General features: G+C 40.7%; 2 protein-coding genes across 6 annotated transcripts in view; one reads left to right on the top strand and one right to left on the bottom strand.

Moving 5' to 3' along the window:
• Positions 1-5722, bottom strand: part of MCM8 (minichromosome maintenance 8 homologous recombination repair factor) — a 44169-nt gene extending 38447 nt beyond the window's left edge. For 3 of the 4 annotated variants that reach the window (XR_006215570.1, XR_006215571.1, XM_042980888.1), the window contains exons 1-2: positions 5377-5451; positions 54-206 (exon numbers count right to left, since the gene is read on the bottom strand). Coding sequence is in view for 2 of the 4 variants with exons in the window: in XM_042980888.1 (XP_042836822.1) it covers positions 54-206; positions 5377-5416 (193 nt within the window). In the remaining 2 variants the exon portion in view is untranslated. Of the gene's footprint in view, positions 1-53; positions 207-5376 lie in introns of all 4 variants that reach the window. The other variant, XM_042980889.1, reaches the window with a different exon arrangement.
• Positions 5723-5864: 142 nt separating this feature from the next.
• TRMT6 (tRNA methyltransferase 6 non-catalytic subunit) lies at positions 5865-17320 on the top strand. 2 transcript variants are annotated; one of them, XM_007073244.3, is made up of 11 exons: positions 5865-6154; positions 9580-9707; positions 11137-11246; positions 11790-11881; positions 12005-12088; positions 12360-12484; positions 13387-13745; positions 14202-14287; positions 15126-15228; positions 15327-15413; positions 16777-17320. In XM_007073244.3, the coding sequence occupies exons 1-11, from the start codon at positions 6027-6029 to the stop codon at positions 16966-16968; spliced, it is 1494 nt and encodes a 497-aa protein (XP_007073306.1). In that variant the 5' UTR covers positions 5865-6026; the 3' UTR covers positions 16969-17320. The 2 variants fall into 2 exon arrangements, with proteins under 2 accessions (XP_007073306.1, XP_007073307.1); XM_007073245.2 differs by lacking the exons at positions 9580-9707; positions 11137-11246 and having other exon boundaries at positions 6115-6154.
• The last annotated feature ends 641 nt before the right edge of the window (positions 17321-17961 follow it).

Genomic DNA, 17961 nt, shown 5'->3' with positions numbered 1-17961 from the left:
AATAGCTTCCTTCATGAAGGAAAAAAAATTGAGCAATCTTTGACCTCCCCTACCAGAAGTATGCTTTCTCGTGGTTTTATTCAGGTCAGGTCTGTGTTCTCTCTCTCTCCATTTTCCTGTGAAGCTCCCACCACCTCGTCCTCTTTTCCAGCTTTGAAACCTCCCTCGTCCAAATCCTCTGCCTCTATAGTCGCCATTCATGTCTTCTAAAAGACAAAGACAAAAAAAAATCTTCATCAAAATTATAATGGAAATAGTGCTCCTAAGAATGTATTAACATAGTAAATAAAATTAACATATTCTAGTTTGAGATTAGCAAACAGCACTGCAACATTGTACATCATGGTACCAGCTTCAAACACTCTGCAGTCACACTTCTAATTCCCATCTCCCTCTCCTTAAAGTTTTTACTTAAATTCCAGTTAACATACAGTGTAGTATTTGTTTCAAGTGTACAATACAGTGATTCAACACTTCCACACAATACCCAGTGCTCATCATCACAAGTGCACGCCTTAATCCCAATCACCTGTTTTACCCCCCACCCCCCACATCCCTTCTAGTAACCGTCGGTTTGTTCTCTATTGTTAAGAGTCTGTTTCTTGGTTTATCTCTCTCTTTCTTTTTGCCCTTTGCTTGTTTGTTTTGTTTCTTAAATTCAACATATAAGTCAAATCATATGGTATTTGTCTTTCTCTGACTGACTTTGCTTATTTTACTCTCTAGCTAGATCTATGTCATTGCAAATGGTGCCACCTCTTTTTAAGGTATATGTACCATAGGTGTTTAACCAAGTATACTGAACATTCATGGGATAAAAATAAGGTAGTGTACCGGTTTTCAAGGGGCTCCCTCAATAGAAATGAAAATAAGACAAGTAATTAACTCAGAGATGACTTTTTTTTTGTAGTGTTTTAGACTGATTCTAGGGCAGCACTGGCTGACCATAATTCTGACCTGTGACACTATGAATACATCATCATAGACCCTCAAAAACAGTCAATCCTGCATGTCATATCCACTTTTACAAAAGGTACACACATACTCTTACATAGGCAGCTAATACGAACTTTTCTGAGGATGCATAGGGGTGGAAAAGGGTACATACATGTTTTAATCTTTCTTTCTCTATAGGGGCTAAATAGGAAAGAAGTTAATTTTCTGGGACTTCCAGCTTCTCAAAAAGGCAATGGAAGAAAGATCATTTCTAGGTCAACACTGATTAGATGAATTATTTGCAGTTCTTAGATAAACTCATTGAAATGCAATCATTTTTTTAAAAAACATATTTATTAACATATTCTCATCTTTTTTTTTTTTTTTTTTGCTAATTATCCCTTCACATTTTTTGTTTTGTACATAGCAAGATACTCATTTTTTTTTTTTCTTAACTCAATGATAGATTCTGGCTAATTATCAAAGATTCAAAATATAAGTAACCTTTAAAATCGTTTTTAACCTATAACCAGTAAAAAAAAAAAAAAAATTGAATCAGTAATCAAAAATCTCCCAACAAACAAGAGTCCAGGGCCAGATGGCTTCCCAGCGGAATTCTAACAAATGTTTAAAGAAGAGTTAATACCTATTCTTTTGAAGCTGTTCCAAAAAATAGAAATGGAAGGAAAACTTTCAAACTCATTCTATGAGGCCACCATTACCTTGATTCCAAAACCAGACAAAGACTCCACTAAAAAAGAGAATTACATACAAATCTCCCTGCTGAACAAAGATGCAAAAATTCTCAACAAGATACTAGCAAACCAAATCCAACAACACATTAAAAGAATTATTCATCACGATCAAGTGGGGTTTACTCTTGGGATGCAGGGCTGGTTCAATATCCACAAATCAATCAATGTGACACATTGCATTAATAAAAGAACAGATAAGAAACACATGATCCTCTCAATAGATGCAGAAAAAGCATTTGACAAAATACAGCATCCTTTCTTGATAAAAAGCCTCAAGAAAGTAGGGATAGAAGGAACATAACTTAAGATCATAAAGACCATATACAAAAGACCCACCGCTAATATCATCCTCAATGGGGAAAAACTGAGAGCTTTCCCCCTAAGGTGAGGAATGTGAAAGGATGTCCACTCTCACCACTGTTGTTCAACATAGTGTTGGAACAAGTCTCAGCAATCAGACAACACAAAGAAATAAAAGTCAACCAAATTGGCAAGGAAGAAGTCAAATTTTCATTCTTTGCAGACAACATGATACTCTACATGGAAAGCCCAAAAGACTCCACCCCAAAACTGCCAGAACTGATACACGAATTCAGCAACATTGCAGGATATAAAATCAACGTACAGAAATCAGTTGCATTTCTATACACCAATAATGAAGCAGCAGAAAGAAAAACCAAGGAATCGATCCCACTTACAACTGCACCGAAAACCATAAATACCTAGGAATAAACCTAACCAAAGGTGTAAAAGATCTGTATGCAGAAAACTATAGAAAGCCTATGAAAGAAACTGAAGAAGACACAAAGAAATGAAAAAACATTCCATGTTCATAGACTGGAGGAATACTGTTAAAATGTCAATACTACCCAAAGCAATCTACACATTCAGCGCAATCCCTATCAAAATAACACCAGCATTCTTTACAGAACTAGAACAAACAATTCTAAAATTCAGAAAAGGCCCTGAATAGCCAATGTAATACACTGAAAAAGAACACCAAAGCTGGGAGCATCATAATTCCGGACTTCAAACTGTATTACAAAACTGTAATGATCAAGACAGTATGGTGCTGGCACAAAAACAGACACATAGATCAATGGAACAGAATAGAGAACCCAGAAACGGACCCACAAATGTATGGCCAACTAATCTCTGATAAAGCAGGAAAGAGTATCCAATGGAAAAAAGACAGTCTCTTCAGCAAATGGTGCTGGGAGAACTGGACAAAAACGTGAAGAAGAATGATACAACCACTTTCTTACACCACACACACAAATAAATTCAAAATGGAGAAAGACGTAAATGTAAGACAGGAAACCATCAAAACCCTAGAGGAGAAAACAGGCAACAACCTCTTTGACCTTGGCTGCACCAACTTCTTACTAGATGTGCCTCCGGAGGCAAGGGAAACAAAGGCAAAAATGAACTATTGGGAGCTCATCAAGATAAAAAGCTTCTTTCTGCAAAGCAAAGGAAACGATCAACAACAAACTAAAAAGCAACCAATGGAATAGGAGAAGATATTTGAAATGACGTATCAGATAAAAGGTTAGTATACAAAATCTATAAAGAACTTATCAAACTTAACACCCAAAATACAAACAATCCAGTGAAGAAATGGCCAAAAGACACGAATAGACACTTTTCCAAAGACATCAAGATGGCTAAGAGCACATGAAAAGATGCTCTACATCACTCATCATTAGGGAAATACAAATCAAAACCACAATGATACCACCTCACATCTGTCAGAATGGCTAAAATTAAAAACTCAGGCAACAACAGATGTTGGCAAGGATGTGGAGGAAAGGGAACACTTTTGTATTGCTAGTGGGAATGCAAGCTGGTGCAGCGACTCTGGAAAACAGTATGGAGGTTCCTCAAAAAACTAAAAATAGAACTACCCTACGACCCAGCAATTGCACTGCTAGGCATTTATCCAAGGGATACAGGTATGCTGTTTCAAAGGGGCACATGCACCCCAATGTTTATAGCAGCACTATCAACAATAGCCAAAGTATGGAAAGAGCCCAAATGTCCACTGATGGATGAATGGATAAAGAAGCTGTGGTATATAAATACAATGGAATACTACTCGGGGTCAAAAAGAATGAAATCTTGCCATTTGCAACAACATGGGTGGAACTAGAGTGTATTATGCTAAACGAAATAAGTCAGTTAGAGAAAGATAAATATCATAGGACTTCACTATTGTGGAATTTAAGAAACAAAACCGGCTGGGGTGCCTGGGGTTGCCTGGGTGGCTAAGTCGGTTGAGCGTCCAACTTCGGCTCAGGTCATGATCTCACGGTTTGTGGGTTTGAGCCCCATGGCGGGCTCTGTACTGACAGCTCAGAGCCTGGAGCCTACTTCAGATTGTGTGTCTCCCTCTCTCTGCTCCTCCCCCACTCACCCTCTGTCTCTTAAAAATGAACAAACATTAAAAAAATTTTTTTTATAAGTTAACAAACAAAAGGAGCGCCTGCGTGGCTCAGTTGGTTAAGGCTCCAACTTCAGCTCAGGTCATGATATGGCGGTTTCCAAGTTCAAGCCCTGCATTGTGCTCTCTGCTGTCAGTACAGCGCTCCTTCTGATCCTCTGTCACCCTTTCTCTCTGCCCCTCCTCCACTTGTGAGGTGCACACACAAAATAAATACATTGAAAAACAAACCAGGGAGGCAAACCATAAGAGACTCAAATACAGAGAACAACCTTTGGGTTGCAGGAGGGGAGATGGGGGGGGGGGGGGCTAAATAGGTGATGAGCATTAAGGAGGGCATTTGTTGGGATGAGCATAGGGTGTTATATGTAAGTGATGTATCACTAAATTCTACTTTTGAAACCATTACTACACTATATGTTAACTAACTTGGATTTAAATAAAATTCAAAAAATCAATTCTGTGATGGAAGTAGGAGTAAAAAAATAAAATAGGTTTTAAAATAATTCATATAAGTGGAGCACAGGGCATTTTTAGGACAGTGAAACGATTCTGTATGATATTGTAGTGGTGGATATATGACATTATGAATTTGTCAAAGCCCATGGAATTGTACAAGAGAAATAGTGAACTCTAACATAAACTCTGCACGTTAGCTGGTAATAATATCAATATCGGTCAATTAATTGCAACCAATGTAACACACTAATAATGCAGGGTGTTAACAAGTGGAACCTGGGCTGTGGGGAGGTAAGAGAAAATATAAGGGAACTCTGCACTTTCTGTGCCATTTTTCTGTTAACCTAAAACTGTTGTAAAAAAGAAAGTCAACCTTTAAAAATAGCTCGTATCCTAAGGATAAAAAGAAACAAAGAGTATCTCCGTACACTGTAGTGCAATTCATCACACAAAAAAACCATATCCGAATCTGTTTAAAGGGATTTAATTAATAAATACGTTAATACCCAAACAAGTTCCTAACGTTAGGACAAGCCAGAACTTTGATCATCGTCTAGACCATATCGCAAGTCAGGAAACTGAAACCCTGAGAAACAGATCAAGATCTAAGTTGTTTGGTGGCAGTACTGAACTCCAAACTCCGTTTTTAAAATCCAAGCTGAAGCGCTCCTTTGAGAACGCTACATGCCCTATCTTTCCCAAATGAGATAATATAGTGGCAATAACTTGTAGAAATTACACAGACGCAACATGTAGGACTGTAGAATTGGGTAAAGGAGCCACCTGTAGGCCTGTTGTCCTTCGTTAAACACCCCCACTTCATTTAGTTCTCCTCAGGATGTTCTTACTTGCAAAGATAGACGTCCCAAAGGTCTCCCAGTTCTCAGCAGGGCAGGTTCCTGGACAGCAGCAGATGTGCCCCGCCCCGCTCTCCCTTCCTCCCGGGGGGAATCTAGGCAGGGCCGAGAAAAGACTGAGGCCCGAGCTCCTCAGGCGACCCCTACCCAAGACCTGCGATTCTCTTCGGTCGCAGCTCTCCAGACGTCCCCGCGTGGGACCTCAGTTTCCCCAACGCCTCACGGGCTCACTGGATCTTTAGCTACTGAAGCTAAACTCCAGTCTCCTTCCACGTTCCTTTTTGGCGCGTCTTTGACGCAACTTCCGCCCAGGGTGCTGCGAGACCGGAGGGAGGGATGGAGTGCAGCCAATCAAGGAGTTCGGCCAGACGGAAGCCGTGAGACTCCCGGAAGCTGTCCAGAGGTCCCCTCAGGAAAGCGGAAGCGGCGCGCAGCACGTGGGGGAGGTGCCGGTCCTAGGGTTCTGCGTCCACTTGGTTTGTGGTTGTGAGGCTGGCCTCCGCCACAGCAGAGGACGAAGGGCGGGGCGCGGGGAGCCCGAGAGACGCTGCGGAGCGGGGAGACGGGCTGAGCGCCATGGAGGGCCCAGGGGAGGCGCCGGGCCCACAGCCACCGCATCCCGAGGACCACCGCATCCGCGACGGCGACTTCGTGGTGCTGAAACGGGAAGATGTGTTCAAAGCAGTGCAAGTCCAGCGGAGAAAGTAAGTCAGGTCGCTGGCCTTAAGGGTCCCCGCTTCATTTTCTAGATACCCCCTTTCTCCAGGTCTTCCCACCAGGGTCCAGTTCTTGGATCTGTGGATCCCCAACCTCCTTCCTCGTTTTCTCCTCTTGATCTTCTTACAGAAACCTTTTCCCCCAACATCCCATTCCCGTGTCCCTTCTGCCTTCCTGCAGACTGCCGCTTCCAAGGTTTCAAACCTGGTCTTCTGCCTTCAACATCCCTCTCGGTCTTTCCACCGGGTTCCCTTTCTCATACTTGGCCCTTGGGTGCTCAAGTGCTCTCCCCCTTCCTTGTTCTCACCCTTCCCTGTGTCCTGGAGTTGTTCTCCTAGGTTCTTGAGATGTTCTCTCCTGTTATCTCACAGAACTCACCAACCATTCTCTCCTATCCTTGACTCTCGGGGTCCTCCCCTCCCCTGCCTTTTTCCCATAGACCATCCTTTCTCCCTACTCCCTCAGCCAGGATCAGTCCCACAAAAATGAAACGTCTCCCACCTTATCTGACCTTTGGTCTCTTTTCTGTATCCAAACTGGAATAACTGTTTACACATAGTAATGTTGGAAAACAACTTCCCATAGAATGTAGGATTACTCTAGGATTCCCTCACTTAACACACAGGGATGCGAAGAGATCTAGGAAAGTTAAATTACCTAAAAACAGTTTGCTCAAGATCTCAAAACTTGAAATCAGGCTTGATTTGTGAACATGCTGATTAGTTATAACTCTGTTTTAATATTAGAAAAGTGGGAATTTTTGGTAACGTTTTGGCAGGAGTGGTGAGGTTGTTAAATCCCAATAGCTTATTAATGCTGAAAATGTATTGAGATGTTTCTGTTAATTATCTGAAAAGTACAACCAAGTTTTCCTTTAAGTTTGGTTATTATAGTACTTTAGACAATGAAACAAGTTGAGTTCAGTGTCAGGAGAACAGCTTTCTGCAGAGCACAGTCTAGGTGCTCTGAGATTTGGAGTTTCTAAGTGCTCCCTTCAGATAAATTATTTTATTCCTGTGTGAACCAAACTGTTGACTGGTATTTAAAGTGAAACAGGTGTCATTAGAAAATAATCAAGTAACAGCCCGCAAAGCACCATGCTGGTGACAGCCAAGTTTTATTGCACAAGAACCAGTGTGGTAAAGCAAAATAAATGCAGTGGGGGTAGGGGGTGGGGGGTTCTTTTAGTCCAGAAATATATCTGCATCATTTTCTCTAGAATTTCTGATTAGAAATGTGTGCTGGCCTTCAAGTGTATAATTTTGGAAAGAGCCAATATTAATTATTTAAACTTTTTAATTGAAGTGTAACAGTGCAGCAAAATCCTTAGGTTATGCTTGATGAATGATACCAAGTTTACACAGCTGTATAATGACCATGCAGGTGAAATTTTGTTTTTTCTTTTCTTTCTCATTTGCCCTTTTCTCAAGTTGCTTAATTTTAAAAGTGGACGTTTGAGTGTGGTTGTTAATAATGTGCTCTTTTAGACGAGAGCTTTTTCATTACCAGCAATGCGGACAGTAGCATCTTTATTTCTAAAAAGTACTCTGTTCGTACTCTAGACATACTTGTTTGGAAGCACTTTTCATCACTTTTCTTGGCAGAAGCCATTGCATTAGTTTCCGTTTGATTTAGTAAATGATGCTTTGAGCTCATCGAAATCCCAGGTCATACTCTCCCTTTACTGTTCTTCGGGTCTGCACACATCTGGTTGGGCAGAAGCAATCCTGGCTTACTGAAGAGACTGCACATCCCACTCTTTCTCAGTGAAGACATGGCATTGCATTGCTCTGACTGGGCCCCACTTTCCTGACTAGGGCAGTGACGTCTTGTCACGCCGCTCAGTTTGAGTGGCACACCTTTCTTTGCATATCAGACCCCTAGCCAGAAGGGTAAACCCAAACCATCTCAGACTCAGTATTTCACTAGCACTGGGGTGCTCAAGGGATGAGAGTGTGGGTTGCACATCTGGACTGAACGGAGTTTCAATTTCTGATGAGATTTATGTCAGCAAATATTTTTAGAGTCTGTTATGTTCTATTACGTTTTAGAAACTGGGCACACAGCAAAGAATAAGAATTGATCCTATCTGGATAACTTAGGATCTCGCAGGAATTCACTCAGATGGTTCAAGGGAGGAGATTTAATGAAGATGTGACATATACACGTACAGTGGTGAGAAACTTTTGGCAAGGGAGCTTGGGTGATGTGGTCTATGCATTCTGTCATAGACTCCTGGGGCACAGAAAAAGGAAGAGAAGGTGTAGGGTGGGGCACAAACAGAATTAATCAGTACATGTCTTCCAGGATTCGGAGTTCTGTGGACACTGGCCATGTCCTAAAACTAGGCAGGGCTTCCTGAGATCCATTGGTCTTTTCTGGGGCAGACTGTGTGGTATAGTGGAAGGTACCAGGCTTTGGAGTTAGTAAAACCTGGATTTTAATCCCAGCCTCCCACTATGTAACTATGAGTCTTGGACAAGATACTTTTCCTAAGCCTTAGATTGCTCATCAGGAAGGAGCTATGTCCCAGGATTTCTGTGAGAATTAAATGAAAAAGCATGAAACTCACTGGTATGTACTGCCCAGCCACTTGTCAACACTCAGTAGGTGTTTTGAAGAAAAAGAAAAGGTTGTTTGTTTTTGTGGGATTTTCCTTTTAAATGGTAATAAGATAAAAATTTAGACAATGAGGAAAGCTAAAGTTGCCAGATCCTCAGTAGAGCATTGTCAGCATTAGGCATATTTCCAAATGTATAGATTGTCAGTAATGTTTATTTGTAAACATAATTTGCTTTTACTAGATATTTATTTATTTATTTATTTATTTATTTATTTATTTATTTATTTATTTATTTATGTGTTTGTTTGTTTTAGTAGGCTCCACACCTAATGTGGGGCTTGAACTCATGACTCCAAGATCAAGAGTCACATGCTCTACCGACTGAGCCAACTAGGCACCCCTGCTTTTACTAGATAATTTTTAAAGGAAATAGCCAGTTAGACCAGGGAATTTGTTAAATCCCTGTCTTCTCAATGATTGTTTGAGGGGTGTCACAGTGTCACAGTGTGTGTTCAGTGGCCAGGCAATCTTGGTGACCCTTTATTTAGGAAATCTGCAAACCTGTGAGTTAGGACATCCTGTCAGTGCAAGTTGGAGTCAGACCAATGCCTCAGAAGAGGAATGTCTTCTGTCCTTGTTTCTCATTCCAAATTCACTGTTTTTGTGGCTTCTTATTAATTTTGTCTCTGTCCAACCCAGTTCTCTCTAGTTCATTTGTCAGTTCATGTTCAGAGATAATGTTCAGAGATCAGTCTCTGTGGGAGACCAGTTTTGAAATAAATTTGATTGAGCATATATTTTCTACAGTGAATGCAAATAAGATACAGCTAATTGCATTTTCTTCCCCAGAAAAGTAACTTTTGAAAAGCAGTGGTTCTATCTGGATAACATCATTGGCCATAGTTATGGAACCACATTTGAAGTGACCAATGGAGGAAGTCTTCAGCCTAAGAAGAAGAAGGAAGAGCCTACTTCAGGTGCACTCCTTTGGGTATATGAAATAGGTGCTCTTGAGCTGACTAGTCAGAAACCTGTCAACCCCAATTCTAAAATGCTAACCCAAGCTATCCTCAAAGAAACTTAAACTCGTAATCTAAGAACTGTAGCTTGATGGAATGAAGCGAGGTCTGCTTTTGACTTTTGAGATACCTGGATTCTGGCTCTAGCCCATCATTAACTGGCTCTCCAACCTTAGGCCAAATTTTTAATCCCAGGAACCCTTGCTAAGAGCAGGTAGAGAGCCCTTTCAGTGCCCAGAAGTTAAATAATTGCTGGAGGCAGTTAGCATGTAGGGTAGAGGTTGAGAGTCTGGCTTCAAAGTTAACTGACTAGGTTTAAGTTTGTTTTATCACTCGCCTTGTCACCTTAGGCAAGTTACTTGGTTTCTCTAGGTCTTAGAGCTTCATCTGTAAAATGGAGCCATATGTACATTTAATGCCCAGGATGTTGCTGGTGTTCAGTCATATAATATATGGGAAGTTCCTAACAGTGCCTTGCCTGAAGCAAAGGCCCATAATTTTAGTAGTTATTGTTAATTAAAATTAAGTACTCCAACATTTGTTAAAATAAATGTACTTAAGATATTTTATTAATTAAAATAATTTTTTAAATCAAATAATTCAAATACTATTTTAAAATTTTTGTTCAAACCAATTAAATGCTTTTCAGTTAACATCCATATTTTTATTGAGCACCAAATATGTTCCAGGTATGATTAGGCAGTGTGATTGTAACAGTTTATGAGATAAACCATCTCATGAAATGTACTTAGCAGTGGGGAACACCAAAAATAAGTAGACAAGCTAAACACATACTTGTAGGTGGTGGTATGTGCTGTGCAGACCATAAAACAGGGAGGTGTGCTGGAAGCTGATTGGGTGAGACTTGGCTGAGATAATGAGTTCACCGCTGAGTGATGGGAAGGACCTAGGCAGAAATCTACCCAGAGATTGTCATAAAAGTACTCCAAGTGGAGGCAGCAGCAAGTGCCAGAGCGCTGCAGTGAGCCTATGTTTGGTGTGTTTGAGGAAGAGAAAGAAGGGCAGAGTGGCTAAAGTGTAGGGGCCAGAGCGTACACAGCCTTGCAGGTCGTCTTTGGAATGTATTCTGGCTGTAGGAAGCCACTGTTTTGTGCACGGGAGGATTAGATGAGCCAGTTTGCATTTTGTAAAGAGAACTCTGGTATCTGGGTGGATTGTAAGGGAGCAAGAGTGGGAGGGAGCAGGAATAGGAGTTAGAGACTGGAGCAGTCATGGCAAGAAAAGAGTGGAGGGAGGAATAGAGGCAATGGAATTAGAAGGCCAAATTTGAATGACTTGATGGGCTGGATGTAGACATGAACTTAGAAGAAGAAAGATTTTAACTAACTGCAGATCATAAATGTCATAAAGCAATTTCCTTCCTTAGAGACCAAAGAAGCGGGCACTGATAATCGAAATATAATTGATGATGGGAAATCTCAGAAACTTACTCAAGATGACATAAAAGCTTTAAAGGACAAGGGCATTAAAGGAGAGGTAATATTCAAAGGATGTTGTGTTTTGTTTTTGTATGGTTTTGAGGAAATTATTTGGTTTTTAAAGCAGGATTTACCTAAGGTGAAATGTAAAAATACTTTCTCTTAAAAATAGTTTGAAATGTACATGCAATTCAATATATCAAAGATATCATTTCTTTTATGCAGGAATGTGAGTGACCTTACTGATATTATTAGCAAAAGAGAATTTAATAACTTAGTGCATATCAGAGCTTAACTTGGTTCATTTTCAGTAAGTTTTCAGCCAGTGTCTTTCTTTTACATCCCTTCTCCCTTTATTATGTATCTCTCTCTCTCTCTCTTTTTTTTTTTTTTTTACCCTGTTTTAAGTGGAGTTACAAAGTACTTGTATTTTAATACAAGTTCTAGATAGAATGAAAAATGCAGTGTATTCATTTGGACTTGTGTGGAAAGGGGCCTGGAAAATCAGGTCTTTGTATACGTTCTAGGGTAAGAAACCTTTGAAGTTATCGTTTCAGTGGAAATAAAATTTCAGGAAATCTGCTTGCTCCTTTTCTTATAGGAAATAGTTCAGCAATTAATTGAAAATAGTACAACATTCCGAGACAAGACAGAATTTGCTCAAGATAAATATATAAAAAAGAAGAAAAAGAAGTAAGTGGCCTTTGTTTGAAAAAGATGAAAGTATTAAATCTTTATAGACTTATAAAATTATTAAAAATAAAATATTTTTAAGCCAATTTTTCAAGACTGATGTTCTCTTTTTTCTTCCCTCAGGTATGAAGCCATCATTACTGTTGTGAAGCCATCCACCCGCATTCTTTCAATTATGTATTATGCAAGAGAACCTGGAAAAATTAAGTACGCTTTGTTTCCTTTCAAAAGTATAATTGGGGGAAAATATATCTTTAAGAAAAGTCATGATTTTAAGTAAAATGAAAACTTGCACACCTGCATAAAGTGTCCTCCTACCTCATGAATTGTAAGTTCTTTTTACTGTTGTCTCCAAAGCAATCTATAGTCTTACCAACATCATTTTTGTGAAACAAACAAATAAAACTTGAGAAATGATGATTAAGATAGCTGTCCCTGCTTAGCTAAAAATAAATGAATCATTCTTTTTTTTCTTTAGCCACATGAGATACGATACCCTAGCCCAGATGTTGACGTTGGGAAATATCCGTGCTGGCAATAAAATGATTGTAATGGAAACGTGTGCAGGCTTGGTACTGGGTGCAATGATGGAACGAATGGGAGGTAAGATTTAACGTTCTCAGGTTCATTAAAGCACCACCATGACATAAGTAGAGGGGCCTAAAAACACAACGCACAGAAAGCGAGGCTGAGTTACTACAAGATTAATGAAATGGCTTGGGTGGGCCTGCACAGCTCCCGTCCCTGGGACCTTCCTGCAGCGTCCACATCTCCCAGCCAGTGCTGTGTTGGTGCCCCTGGATGGTATTTGCCCTTTCCAGCTTCAACATCAATGGGGATGTTTCTGAAGCTTTTTTCTGGCTTGGACCTCCAGGACAGTGATTTCAGTGAATTCTTGGATAGCTGGTGCTCATTTTATTGGCGTGAATTGAGGGGATAGTATGAGAAGAATACTGGGGGTATATTTTGTCCTGGAGGAACGCAACACGGCCTGGTTTGCCTGTCCTCTCTCTAACCCTGTGGAAGATAAGAACTTTTAACTGTCCTGATTGAGGATTGGAGTAGGGGAAAGCTGAGAGCCAGTCACCAATCACATGACATCCAAATTTGCACGATCACAGGGTTTTACCATAGTGTCAAGTGGGGTAAGCGTTAAGACTTCTTGTTCATGTTGGGGCACCTGGGTGGCTCAGGATGCCCTCCCTTCTCTCTCTCTCTGCCCCTCACTGCTCATGCGCACACTCTCTCTCTCTCTCTCTCTCAAGACAAAGAAACATTAAGCAAAATAAAAAAAAAAAAAAAGATTTCTTGTTCCCGTGTTTTGGAATTATATTTCCTTCACTGGGCATATTCATAGACTGAACAGACCCCAGAGGAGCTGCATCATCTTACAGCCTCTGAGCAGAGTAGAGACCTTCTATGGCGGACCCTGAGATTTTCCATAGTCTAGAATCACCTCCATCAAGCAGATGTTTGCTTTTTTTTTTTTTTTTTTTTTAATCCAGGCTTTGGTTCCATTATTCAGCTGTACCCTGGAGGTGGACCTGTTCGGGCAGCAACAGCATGTTTTGGATTTCCCAAATCTTTCCTCAGTGGTCTTTATGAATTCCCACTCAACAAAGTGGACAGTCTCCTAAATGGCACGTTTTCTGCAGAGATGTTATCTTCAGAGCCTAAAGACAGTGCTTCAGTTGAAGAAAGTAATGGCACCCTGGAAGAAAAACAGACTACAGAGCAAGAGAAGGAAGACAGTGTGGCAGAAGCCCAAGAGAGCCATCACCCACAGGAACAAGAAACAATGGAAATTGTCTCTCAAGATCCAGAATATAAGGAGCCTAAAGAGAGAGGAAGCAAAAAAGATTATGTAAGAGTATTAAGAGTCCCCACTACCTTCATAACATTCCCCTCATTATGGCTTTTCCTGATCCTTTTTTTTCCTTTCATGTCAGGATCTATTACTGTGTAACTCCCTCAGTTTCAGTTAACTTAATTTAAGCACTGCGATTTGGCTTGGCTTTGGAGCATCAGTGCCCAAGATAGTGAATATCAAAACAGATGGAGAAAGCGTGTGTGTGGGTGTACACACGTATGTGATGTGATCTTTGGGATGGAGCTTTAGGATACAGAAGCATTGTATACCAGGTAGCTTAATGATGGTTTTATAACATATGGATTTATGTGTTTGCAACTTTCTTATGAATGACCTTCTGTTGCTTTAGTTTAAGTTGCTAAATATTGTTGAAATGTTCTGACAGACCAGCGTTTCCTAAACCTGACTGAATGGCCTCAGTACATTAGTTTCTTCTTTTTCTTCTTGAAGATTCAGGAAAAGCAGAGGAGACAAGAAGAGCAAAGGAAAAGACATTTAGAGGCTGCTGCTCTGCTGAGTGAAAGAAATGCAGATGGGTGCGTTGATGAATGCAGATATCTGGGTGCTCATGGGTTTTGCTTCAAACAGATTAGAATTGTCTGTCTGCTTGTCTGCTTTGATTATAGTGGGAGCTGAGATGATGATTCTGTCTTGGGTTTTTAAAGAAAGGAGGCTGCATCTAGTGGAGGTGGGAAAGTGTGCTGGTTTCAGAGTTTTACAATAAGTTTGGAATTTCTCTGATGACCGTGTGTCAGATGGGTCTGTGTGGTCCTGCTGCATACAGGTGGTGGGGCATTCAAACTGGTGTGATACTGGCTACCTGTAAGGGCTAGGGGAAACCTGACAGTCGTAGATTCAGATATCCGTAAGGCCAGTAAGTACCATGTTGGATTTGTTTCCAGATTTTTTTGTTTTTAAATCAGGAGTGTCATTAAATGCAACTTAGAGTTGCCAAGCACCAAAAGAGCTTTTTTTTTTTTTTTAATGTTTATTATTGTGAGAGGGGGAGAACGAGCAGGGGAGGGGCAGAGAAGGGGGGGGGAACAGAAGATCTGAAGTGGACTCTGCACTGACAGCAGAGAGCCTGATGTGGGGCTTGAACTCATGAACCATGACATGGTGACCTGAACTGAAGTTGGACGCTTAATTGAGCCACTGAGTCACTCCCAAAAGAGCTTTTAATTCATTTTGTGTTTCTTGGAAAGTAATAGCTTATGATTTTGTTTGTTTGTTTTTTTGAATATGTAGAATGTTTTATATCAAGCTCTTCCTTGTGCAAGTCATGGCAAATAAATGATCATTTTAAATACATTTTAAAATCTGCGCTCCGCCTTGCCGAGCAGAGAAATAATTTGTCTAATGTTTTCCTTACAGTTTAATTGTAGCTAGTCGTTTCCATCCCACTCCACTCCTGCTGACTTTGCTGGACTTCGTGGCCCCTTCAAGGCCATTCGTGGTCTACTGTCAGTATAAAGAGGTAATACTGAAATGAAATGGATGAGAGTTCTTGCGTCTGCATGTTAATACTCAAATCACAGCCCTCAAAGTCATCCTCAACTCTTTTTATGCTTTTAGCCGCTGTTGGAATGCTATACAAAACTGCGGGAAAGAGGAGGGGTCATCAACCTCAGACTGTCTGAAACCTGGCTCAGGAATTACCAGGTACGTGTTCTTAGAGCCAGTTCCTGGGAGCTACTCTCCTGAGTTGCTGGCTCTTTGCAGTAGTGCCAGAAGTTGTTAAATAGAAATTTGCCTATTTCTGTCTACAGAGATGAAAGAATCTCCTGCCTGTAACTCAGAGAAAGTGCCTTGGCTTTTCCTGACCCTTTTTTCTCCGTTCATGTCAGGGTCTATTACTCTGTAACTTCAGTCCAGAGACATTTAAAATGTAAACAATTATGATTCATGTTTCTTCAAGGCCTCGAGATCACTGTGGAGGGAATAAATGATAATAGCAAATTCCCTAGGCCAATAAGAAAGTGACTCTCTTCTCTCTCCCGGGATATCTTTTCATCAGGTTTTCAGGATTTACTTCTGGGCTCCATGTCAGTTCAGGTCCTCTGGAAGGCATTTGCTAAGATGGAATTAGCAGTGGAAGGGATTTATTGGGGGAAAATGTCTTTGAAAGATGAGAGAGGAAGCAGGATTAGATGGGAAAGCCCTCAGACCATGGTGGAGGTCTGATGGCTGTGAGAGAACGGGGAGAAAGGAAGATGGGCGGGAAGATCCTGCAGTGCTACCCTCAGAAGGTCTCAGCCAACATAATGGGGAACCCCAGAGCAAAGAGTGCCCATTAAAGGAGCCCTATGTTGAGCAGAAATGTTGTGGTCCTGGTACCCATGCTCAGTAATCGACTTGGAGTGGCCCATGGCCTCCCTGGCTGTGAATGCTGCAGAGGATCCCAAAGGAGCAGCACCTAGAGGCTTTCTGCTGCCTGAACTCCTCACAGCCGGTTCCCTCTGGAAGATCTGAGGGAGCACCGCCATGGCTGCCACGGGCACCGCCCTGCTGCTTGGACATCGTCCTACTTAATCTGGGATACTTAAAGCCCTGAGCGGACCCTGCCCTTCATGACAGTCATCTTATTGAGCTATGGTAACGGCAGAGAAGAGATCTTGTCAGAGTTAACAAGGTATTGGGGCAGGGAGGCTCTGGATATGTGTCCAGTAGCTACTTCTCCATGGACTGAAACTCCACTGTTGGCCATGAAGCTTCCTGGAGCCAATAGAAAGAAAGTTACGCACAGGCCCAGGAGTACTACACCAACCATTTGTTTGTTTGCCACCGGAAACTTGCGTCAGGTTTGAGAGCAGCAGCTCCAGCTTTATTTTTCAAAAGAAAACCACTTAAACCAGTTTCTATACTCTTATCTGCACTATTATGTGAAGGAGGAGCTCTTTAGGAATTGATCCAATTAAATCTTCAAGAGAATCTGTGTCGTTTAAACTCTGATTTCCAGCATGTGTATTGTTAGTATGTGCTTTATCTGCTTAGGAAAACATGAATGTCTTTCTGTCTTGATTAGGTTTTGCCAGATCGAAGTCATCCCAAACTACTGATGAGCGGAGGTGGGGGGTACCTTCTCTCAGGCTTCACTGTTGCCATGGATAACCTTAAAGCAGACCCCAGTCTCAAATCCAACGCAAGCACTTTAGAATTACACAAGACTGAAGAGCCAGCAGCTAAAAAACGGAAATGCCCAGAGTCTGACTCTTAAGCTTTCAAAAATTGCTCTGATTTTTGTCCTCAGGCACTATACAGTTAGTAATTAAACTTTAAATGCTATTACTAATTGTTTTCTTACATTCAAAAATAAGAACATGTCTGTACACCTGCTCCTGGGAAGGACGAGTAAGCCTTTTGTCCACTTCTGGCACAGATAGATTTGGTCTGTCAAAACGTCGAGCCAAAATACCTAAGCCTGGGGTGTATGCAGTGGACTGGTATATATGGCCAATCCTGTTTATTTCACAAAACTCCTCTAAGTACATTTGGTACTCTGTGCAAATATCCTGAGAATTTAGACGTCCTAGAAATATATTTATACAAGACTTTATGTGTTAAGCTAAGTGGAATAACACAACATAGAGAAAACTTAGGTACTAAAAAGGAATTTGTGGAAGACATTTCTTGTGTTCATTCCGCTCTCTTTAACCTAAGCAATATGGATGTATGAGTGTCTGAGATTTACAGTACCAAAAATGCCCTCCCTGTTTTCTCCAGTGGAATAAACTTTTTTAAAATGCTAGGTTTTTAAATTTTAATAGTTGATAACTTAGGAAAGTTCTGAGTATTTATTTTACTGCTTTTTTTTGTCAACACAGAGGTGTAGTAGGGTACTTTTTTGGGTTAATTTGCCAGTCCCCTCCTTCTTTGTTCGAAATGAAGTGACTAGAATTTTTGTGTACTATTCAATTAAAGGCAACAACAAGGGTTTTTTTTCCCCCTACCCAGACACTTGTGGAGAGATATATAAATATATGTATATATATGTACACACACATATATATGTATATGGTTGGTATATACGCATATATATATTTATATATACACATATACACGGAGACAGAATGCACTATCTATATGAACTATGACAGTTTAGTGCAGAGCTTAGACCAGTTCTCATTGCATTAGTGTCACTCCTTGTCAGTTGTATTTTAAAGTGCCTTTTTTGGTGATTATTAATGCTGGTTTGTTGAGCTCTGGCATG

Source organism: Panthera tigris, chromosome A3, assembly GCF_018350195.1.
Source record: "Panthera tigris isolate Pti1 chromosome A3, P.tigris_Pti1_mat1.1, whole genome shotgun sequence".
NCBI lineage: Eukaryota > Metazoa > Chordata > Mammalia > Carnivora > Felidae > Panthera > Panthera tigris.
The sequence above is the reverse complement of the archived record's forward strand: the minus strand, read 5'-3'. Positions and strand labels throughout refer to the sequence as shown.